The sequence below is a fragment of the Ochotona princeps genome, chromosome 17 (assembly GCF_030435755.1).
Source record: "Ochotona princeps isolate mOchPri1 chromosome 17, mOchPri1.hap1, whole genome shotgun sequence".
In the NCBI taxonomy this organism is placed as follows: domain Eukaryota; kingdom Metazoa; phylum Chordata; class Mammalia; order Lagomorpha; family Ochotonidae; genus Ochotona; species Ochotona princeps.
The window spans coordinates 45,022,677-45,032,573 of record NC_080848.1 but is presented as its reverse complement, the minus strand read 5'-3'; the positions used below and the strand labels follow the sequence as shown (position 1 = coordinate 45,032,573).

The window sequence follows — 9,897 nt, the reverse complement described above, 5'->3', positions numbered from 1 at the left end:
AGCTGAACCAATCCAAAGCCAGGAGCCAAAAGCTTCTTCCAGTTCTCCCAGGCAGATGAGAGCAGGGTCCTAAAGCTTTGGGCCATCCTTCACTGCTTTCCCAGGCCACAAGCAGGAAGCGGGAAGGGAAGCAGAGCTGCTGGGACACAAGCCCACATGGGATCCCAGCACATGCAAGGTGAGGACTTTAGCCACTAGGCTACCGCACTGGGACCCCAGCTCCCTGGTTATGGTCTGGAAAACAATGAAGAATGTTTCACTTCCTTTGGCTCCTGCACTCACATGAAAGACCCAGAGGAAGCTCCTTGATTTGGATTGGCTCAGCCAGACCGTTGTGACCATTTGGGGAGTGAACTGTCTCTCCTCTTTACAAACCTTCCTTTCTAAGAAAAATAAATCAATCTTAAAAAAAAAAAGACAAAAATCCTCTCCCAGTGTTTCCATAGTAGGAGCTGTGTCCGACAATAAATAAGGAACAAAACAGATTATTAAAACGGTCCTGAAGGAAATCAACTAGATTGTGGGTAGAGTGGTATACTCTTCAAGGAAAATAGTTTACTTTTGCATCTTAAGTATCTTCTCCATGTGCCACACAGCATAAACCACTAACGAGTGGCACTGTTGCTGTCCTGAGCCAGGGTAGACTGGGGGGATTTCTCCTATTCCAATGTAGAGGGCTAACTGTGTGTGTCCTAACACCCCTACTCACATTGAATTCTGAACTCAGCCCTGTTACTTCTTTGTGAAACTCCAGCCTTCCTCATCCCACAACAATGGGCTGCTGGAGCCCTGGGACCATCTGGATCTGTGGCCTAAACCCCGCCTTGCAATGGGCAAGGGAAGATCTGGCAAGGAAGTAATTGTTGATTCTGTATGGGCCATGGAGGCTGGAGCCCAGTGGCTGGCTATAGGCAAAGGCTGCCCCGGCACAAAGCAACAGAGTCACTGGAGGCGGAGCCTAATAAAGAATATGTAAATAAGGGTCAGGTGTCATAAAGGGTAGGGCGGAGTGCACAGTTGCTAAGGCACACACTTCAAGGGGCTGCTCTAACCCATCAGCTCCTGTTCAAGGCACACTGCTTGTGCCCCAGTGGTCTGAAAACCCCGTCAATGAACCGGCTATGCCTGTGGGTCCCATGGCTCCTCTTCAGGTGGCAACCTGTATGGCTGCCGGTGCAGGCGACTCAGCCTCTGGAGTCGGCTCAGGACCTGGTCCAGCTGACTTCTAGCCTCCCATGGCTCTTTGAGCCCTGGTCTTCGCACTCCTCTGAATCGCCAGATGCACTCACACCCCCGGCGGACCCCGGTGGCTTTGACTACCTGGGGTCCTCTGCTCCCTCCCAGAAGTTGGCTTCGTCCAAAGAGTCCACTGTGAGTTTGGCTCCTTCTCTAGACATGGATTCAGTTCAAGAGCTTCCACCAGAGCCAGATCAGCTTACTGTTCGCAACAAGCTTACTCGGCAACAAAGGCTATCAGAGGTGACTCCGATGCCAGATGGGGATCAGACTCAGGCCCTAGCTTTGCCTCTTCGACTGGAAACAAAGAGGTACCAGTCATTTCCACCTCTAGACAGTCAGAATTCAAAAACAAACAAGTTGATCATTTCACCTCTGAGCCTAAAAAATGACTTAGCCTGGCATCAACAACTTCCTGAGGATGTTACTCAAACTCCAGACAAACCTGAAAAACCTCAGCTCCAAATTGTGCAGAGTGATTATTCCGAGTATCCTGACAGTTTCCCTCTGGAATTGCAGGAGAGCCAAGCTGCACCCTCACAGCCCTCTGAGCAAATTGAACCATCTCAAGTCCTAGCAGAGGGCCACACTCCAAGCCCAGAGAATTATGCAGCCATCCAGTCCTCTCCACCGCAGCCAGAGGGAGGTCAAGTCCAAGCAGAGGGCCAAACTCCAAGCCCAGAGAATTATGCAGCCATCCAGTCCTCTCCACCACAGCCAGAGGCCCAAGCTCCATCTCCACAGCCGCTGGAAAAGGATGAACCTCCTTCAACCCAGCATCTGATGCCAGTTTCAGAGCTACAGCCCTCTGAGACACAAGCATCTCCAACACAGCAGGAGAGACCTGTGCAACCTCAGTTTGCGACTGAAGAAGTCGGAGGTCAATCATCAGTGTACCCTGAGGTTAATACCCCATCTCTACCTCAGAATGAAGCCTTCTACTCAAACTCATCCATTGCCACACCTGCAGACATGGAGCTCACAACAATGTCAGAGGCAGTTAAGGAAGTTCAACCCATCCCAAGCAAGGATCAGGCCCAGGCTCTGCCCAAGGAAGTAGAACTTACCTCGACCCAACAAGACCCCCCAGTGCAGACTCCAGGGCTCCCTGAGGAGGTGGAATCTTTAACTCAAGAGGGTCTAACTCAGACTTCAGAGCTCTCTGTGGAGAATGAACCTTCCTCGATGCAACAAGATGCCCCAGCACAGCCTTCAGAGTATGCTGTCATGGGCAACCCATCTACTGCAGAGAAGGAGGCCCCGACTCAGTCCCCAGACCTACCTGTGAACACTGAATATTATCATAGCAAGCAACCTTTTGACTCTCCCCAGGAGAGTGAACCTTCTAGAAACCAAGCAGAAGCCCTAGAGCAGCCTTCAACACCCCCTGTGGAAGTCAAATCTCTAGTACAGCAAGAGACCCAAACTCCAGCAACCCCCACAAGGAACCTTACAGCTCAGACTCCACAGATTCAGGAGGTGACCAGTTGGTCTCAAAACCAGAATCAAGCTTACCATTACAATTTGCCCAGCGATACAGGTAAGCCTACAGATATGGAGGGTACTGTAACTTCAGAGCCTACCATGGAGGACAGACCTTCTCTAACCCAGCAAGACGACTTCGCTCAGACTCCAGGCCCTCCTGCGCAGACAGAAGCTTCTCCCAGAGAACAGGAGCAGCCAGCTCAGAATGCTGAGTCTCCTGTGGAGAATGAACCTTCTTCAGCCCAGAAGGAGGCTCCTTATCAAACTCCAAGCCCGTATTTGGACACACAACCTTCTCCAACCCAGGAGGAACTCCCAGATCAGACACCAGTCCCTTCTGCAGAGACAGAACCTTCTCCATTCCAGCAGGAACCCAGAACTCCCACCCTAGGTCCTTCTGTGGAGACTGAACCTGCTCTAGTCCCAGATGAACCTCTAGATCAGCCTTCAGGCCCTTTAACAGAGGTGGAAGCTTCTCCATTCCAGCAGGAATCCCTATCATTCACCCCAAGCTCCTCTGTGGACACAGAACCTTCTAACAGTGAACAGGACCAGATAGCTCAATATGCTGAGTCTCTTGTGCAGAGTCAACCTCCTCCACTCCAGCATAAGTCTCCAGCTCAGCCCCTAGGATCCTCCTCTATGGAGACAGAACCTTCTTCCAGTGAACAGGAACAGATAGCTCACTTCGCTGAGTCTCTTGTGGAGACTCAATCTGCTCCAGACAAGCATGAGGCCTCAGCTCACACTCTAGTCCCTCCCCAGGAGACCGAGCTTTATAGAGCTCACCAGGACCAATCAGCTCAGTCTTCTGAGACTTCTGAGGCAAAATCTTCTGAGCTGGAGAAAGCAGCTCCAGTCCAGCCTCTAGATCATCATGAAATAACAATTTCACCGCAAGTTCAGCATTCATATATTTCCAGCGTAACAACTAAGCCTCCAGATCTAATGCTTACCATAACAGCAGAACCTACAGCAAGAGAGGGAATGTCTCTAATTGGCCCTGACATCACAACTCAGCCCTCAGTCCTGGCTAAGGACAGAGAATCTTCTGCAAACCAACCTCAGGCCCCAGCTCTGCCTCCAGAGTCTCTGGAAGAGGTTGAACCATTATCAGCTCAACCTCCAGAAGTTATTCAGGGTGAGAAACCCCCTACGACCCAGCAGGAGGAGGAAACGGTTGAAAATTTACAGAGCCCTGAGAATGTTGTGACTGAAGCCACAAGCCAACAAGAAACCCAAACTCAGGCTGTAGAGAGCCTTAATGAAGCTCTAGATCAACCTCCAGAGCCCCAGAAGGTAACAACTTCCTTTCCGGGCCATGATCAACTTCAGCCTCCAACACTGCACGTTGTTACTCTTAAACCCGTACAAATCCTAACCAAACCGGAGGCCCCAGCTCAATCCTCAATAACACCCACACAGCCGGAGTCTTTGAAACACCAGGAGGTGGTTGCAGCTCAGCAGCCAAACCCTACAGTTCAAGAGGTCCCAGTTCAGCCTGAAGAAATTCTTAAGGAACCTTCTCCAAGCCAGCAAGAGAATTTAAATCCTCATCAAGTACCCACAGCAGGTGCTGAACCAACCCAAGAGGAATATGCATTGCCATTTCCAGATATTGATGATGCTATTTCAACAACATATCCACCACTATTCAGAAGTCAGCCTTTAAGCGTGCCTAAAACCACACAGAAATCCGTGCATATTGTACTTACCATAGGCTCAAAGGCCACTTCCCAAGTTTATCCTTCCCCTAGTCAGCAGAAGGGCCCTGCTAAGCTTAGAATTTCCATTGGGAAAGTTAGCCAGCCTTCCCAGGCTTCAAAACTGCCTGAAAAGGTGGAATCTTCTCCCGCTGAGCCTCCAAAGAATCTCCAGAAGGTGAAATATTTCCCAATGCAACAAGAAGTTCCAGCTAACCCACAAGACTTCCCTAAGGAGACAGAATTAGATGCAACCCAGCAGGAGTTTAAAGCTCGGCAGCCAAATCTGTCCAAAGTCACAGTTCCACCTTTGGATGTGGTACTTACTGTAACTCCACAACCTATTATTACGACAGGTGAACTTCCTCTAATCATGCAGAAGACCCAAACTCCAGGGACATCCAAGGAGGGTACAGGTCAACCCTCACTATATCAGAAGGTGACACTTGCCACACCAGCTAATAACAAACCTCAGTATCCAATAGCACCCAGTATTCAACCTTTGGATCTAGAGCTTACTGTAACTCCAAAACCCACTACAAAGGGAGAACTTTCTACATCAATGCAGAAAACCCCACTTCCGCTCACAGAAGCACCTACAGGGGCTACAGGTCAACCTCCAGTGTATGTTGGGGTAACAGCTCCAACAGCAGGTCGGGATCAAGCTCAACCTTCAGGATCATCCTACGTCACAATTCAATCTTTGAAGCCATTACTTAATACTACAGAACCTTCTGGAGAGGGTGAGCAACTTACAGCCCTGAACAAAACTAACACTCCACACGCAAATCTAACTCTAGCCACGACTCAACCTTTGGACCTGGAAAATACTGTTACTCCAGAAACCAGCAGTATGGCAACTGAAACCTCTGCAAACACACAAGAGGCTTCAATCCAACCCCCTGAAGAAGGTACAACCCAATATCCAACCACAGTGCAGCCTCTGAACACAATGCTTACCATAACACCAAAACCCATGATGAAAGCTGACCCTTCTATAGCCCTGAAGAAGACTACAGTACTCTCTCCAACGTACCAGGAGGCAGCACTTTCGAAACCTGACCAAGTTCAGGCTCAGCCCCCAAACCTGACAGAAGTCACAGTTCAGCCTTTTGACCTAGAACTTACCTTAACTCCAGAACCCAATGTAGAAGGTGAACCACATTCAACGATGGAGGAAGCTACAGCTCAGCCTCCAAAGCCACCTACTGAAGTGGTGTATCAGCCTCCGGTTTTTTATGAAATGGCAGTTCCAAAACCAAGTGAAAATCAAACTCCAGTGTCACCCAATGCCAAACTTGAACCTTTGAAGCTAGAAATTATTGTAACCCCTACACAGCCTGGACATTCTACCGACTTGACAGCTGCATCTCCTTATCCTTTTTCAATGTACCCACAGGTGACACTCCCAGAGACAGACCAAATTCAGATGCAGCATACAAACCTGCCACAAGCCACAGTTAAGCCTCTGGACCTGGAAGTTACCATAAACCCACAATATACCAAAGAGGTTAAACCTTTTACAAATGTGCAGATGACCCGAACTCAGCCTCCAGAGCTGCAAAAGGTTTCCACTCAATCCCCAGTAAATAATGAGATGACAGTTCCAATTCCAGGGTCTGATCAAGCTCGGCATTCAATATCACCCAGTGCCACAATTCAGCCTTTAAATACGGACCTTACCGGAACTTCAGTGCCTGCTACAAACCTGAAGAGAACGACAGGTCGGCATTCAGATAAGGTTCAGACTCAGCGCCCAAATCTACCTAGAGTCACAGGTCAACCTTTGAGCGGGAAACCTACTACAGCTCAATATCCTGTAAATTACACCCCAGAAAACACTGCGTATGTACAAAAGCAACAGAACACCACCAAAAACTTGTGTCAGATATGTAGCTGCAAAGATCAGACACTTTCATGTGTTGGTCTCAGTCCAGCGCAGAAGCTCAGCGAAATTCCCGTACCGGAGGCCGGCACCTACAATGCCACCTTCATCACCTTGTAAGAATTACCTCTCCTCATATTTCCCTATATCCTGCCTGGCATGGCAGCCTTTTCCTCGGGTTCTGCCTGGGCTTACCTCATGTCCCCAACCTACACTGACTTCTTTTTCTAACCTTCTGCTTGTCAACTTATCTTCCTCCTCTTTCTACTCATGTGCCTCTTCTGCAGCCTCACTCATGACAGCCCTGACTCCTTTCCTTGACCAGTGTTTACTAAAATTCACCATATTGTTGCTTCATTGTTTCACTCCTACTCTCATGCACACCCCTCAACCGAACTTAATAGAGATGATACATAGCTCTTAAGGACAAATTTCGGAATCAGGTTGTTTGGTTTTTGAACACAGATCTTTCACTTATTACCTTTGGGACATTGGGAAAATTGTCCAGATATAATTCAGTTTTCTCAGCTGTAAAATTGGTTATGGCAGTTTTCATTTCCTTAAACTAGTATATATATATTTAGAAGAGTGAACAAACACTTCTATCACATACATGCGAATGTTAGCTAGTAATAAATATTACTGTTACTCAGCCCCTCCGTCACAGCCTGAGTTCAACTTTGTTTCTCTAGCAGCCATTCTGCGCCAGAGTACTGTAGGTGCCACAGATAGAGCATGGATAACCTAAACCTTCGCCTGGGACTCAAAACATGGCTCTCATTTGTTAAATAGAGTCAGACAGGGAGTCCAGATGAAGCAAGGGCTGTATGATGGAATGATCAAGATGTAGAAGACAGTCTGACTACAAAGGATTAATCAGAAAACAAAGATACTGTATGAACAATCTTGACCACCAGCTGTGAAGATTAAGGATATGTAATGAGGAACTGGAGAGTCGTTAGAAGTTGCTGAGCAAGAGAAAGATAATTCTAAATAGGAGGATTTTTGAAAATTTTCCTTTTTAAATGTCTTTATTTAAGTGGTTTTATATAAATATGGACTTGAGAATCAGCAAGACAAAAAGAGGTCTCGTCCATCACCTCATTCCCTAAATGCTGGGACAGAGATAAAGGTAAAGACAATAAGTCACACAGTTGAAGCTGAGGAGTTCGGCAGGCCCTTTTAAATGTATATCATCTATGAATACATTCCCCAAAAGTACAAAGAACATATTATAAAATGCGACAATCTGAATCCTCCGTAGCCTTGATTATCCCATCCTCCAGATCCTATCACCTGGACAGTAACTCACGTTACTGTTTTGCTGTGTGTCCTTGCTTCTGATCTCCTTTCACGTTTTGGTTTTGTTCATAACGAAGTGCTCACTCATGGCTCAGTGATTGGCCCTTCTCCCCTATGTCACATTCCAAAAGACCTTCCACAGCAACAATTAGTGTCTCTGTTTTTTATTTTTAATGAAGATTTGCTTATTTTTATTTAAATACAGAGTTACAGACAGAAGGGGAGACAGAAAGATCTTGCATTCGCTGGTCCATTCTCTACATGGCCACAATGGCTGCAGCTGAGCCATTCTGAAGCCAGCTTTTTCCAGGTCTCCCATGTGGGGACAGAGTGCCAAGGCCCTCCTCTACTGATTTCTCAGGTCACAAGCAGGGAGCGGGATAGGAGGGGGAGCAGCTGGATACGAACCAGCGCCCACACAGGATCCCAGCACGTACAAGGCTACCATGCTGAGCACCCCTGATTTTTTTTTTAAGATTTATTTATTTTTATTGGAACGTCAGACATACAGAGAGGAGGAGAGACAGAGAAAGATCTTCCGTCTGCTGATTCACTCCCCAAGTGTCTGCAATGGCTGGAGCTGAGTTGATCTGAAGCCAGGAATCTGGAGTTTCTTCTGGGTCTCCCATGAGGGTGGCTGCAGGGTCCCAAGGCTTTGGGCTGTCCCTGACTGCCTTCCCAGGCCACAGGCAGAGAGCTGAATAGGAAGCAGGGCCACTGGCATAGGAACTGGCGCCCATATGGGATCCTAGTACATGCATGGCGAGGACTTTAGCTGCTAGGCGACCACACAGGGTCTCCACAAACCCCCGCCTCTAATTTTTAACTGTTTATTCATTCAATAGATGGAGCGATTCCAGTAGACGACGCATGGCCAGAGCATCGCTAGTACTTGCCACAGGGTTTCATTATTCTTACTTGTAACAATAAATTCTGCCCACTTCAGTTGGATGATAATTTTCTTATTGACTTTTAGAAGTTTAGAGAACTAAGTGGTTTTGGAAAAAAAAAATCCTTAATGCCCAATGTAACCTACTACCACTATCTGCACAAGGACTGGAAAGGAAGTCGAGCTTCTGAGACGACACCTCAGTTCTTGTGCCAGTGGCTCTATGTTATTCATCGACTGAGCAAACTGGGAGGCAGAGAGCCATGGGAATTACAAGTGCTGGTATTTATAGAAAGCTGACAGTATCTTCTGTATTTAAATGTTCCCCTTGAGGTTGCCACGATTCTTTCCCTTGGCCTGTTAGGTTTTTTTCCTACCTACTCAAAGACATAAACTGTGCTCCCTTACAGAAATTTCCAAGGAAACTCTATTTCTTACATCGATGAAAGTGTATGGAAAGCATACCGTTGGGCTGAGAAATTGTGAGTATGTGCTTCCAAATCTTGGATACAAAAGACTAACTGCACTGTAAGATCTGTCTTGTTGCAGTACCTTGAGAAACAGTCCCCACAATGTCACAGTCAACACCCACGGACTGTAACGCTGCCGTTATGTTAACTAAGCACAGGGTCTGAAATAACAAACCTCTGGAATTCACATTTGACTATATCAGCAATACATTATTATATTCTCTGTAGATAAAAAGTAATAGGGATCATTAAAACCTTCTACCATTCTTAACTCCCTAGCCATGAGGTCAGCACTGCACCAGCTCAGTAATATTCTTCCAGACATTTTCCTATGCATTTACCCACATACATACTTACATGCAGAAAAATATGTTGTGTGCCTATTAAATAATGACATCCTGCAACTTGATTCTTTCATTTCATAATGTGTGCTGGATCTCCTTCCCTCCTGGTACTCAGATGGGTATTCTATTCATTTAAACTCCTGCACGCTGGTCCATAGTATGGCCATATGACTTTTATTTAATAATGCTTCTGTTGATGGATTTTAGATTGTACCCATTTTTCTTGCACTGCTGCAATATTCCCAAACACGAATAAACACCTTTGCAAAATGCATGTCTCAAAAGCAAAAAGTTTGGATGAAGACTGTGGAAACATGAAATTTAAATTGCCCTCAGAAAAGCTGTGCCCACTTACAGCCCAGTGAACAAAATATAATGGAACTCAGCTCCCTACATCCTTTTTATTGGAAAGGCAGATTTACAGAGAGAAGGAGAGACAGAAAGATTTTCTTCCATCTACTGGCTCATTCCCCAAATGGATGCAATGACCAGAGCTGAGCCTGAAGCCAGGAGCTTCCTCCAGGTCTTCCACTTGGGTGCAAGGTCCCAGGCTTTTGGGCCGTTCTCTGCTGGGAAACCAGGC

The 9,897-nt window shown here is 46.8% G+C and overlaps 1 protein-coding gene across 1 annotated transcript in view; it reads left to right on the top strand.

Moving 5' to 3' along the window:
• The first annotated feature begins 4,071 nt into the window (after positions 1 to 4,071).
• Positions 4,072 to 9,897, top strand: part of LOC131482426 (leucine-rich repeat-containing protein 37B-like) — a 28,921-nt gene continuing 23,095 nt past the window's right edge. Inside the window, exons 1-3 of the mRNA XM_058676461.1 lie at positions 4,072 to 5,035; positions 5,066 to 6,425; positions 8,911 to 8,982. Coding sequence (XP_058532444.1) covers positions 4,618 to 5,035; positions 5,066 to 6,425; positions 8,911 to 8,982 — 1,850 coding nt within the window. The 5' untranslated portion in view covers positions 4,072 to 4,617. The remainder of the gene's footprint in view (positions 5,036 to 5,065; positions 6,426 to 8,910; positions 8,983 to 9,897) is intronic.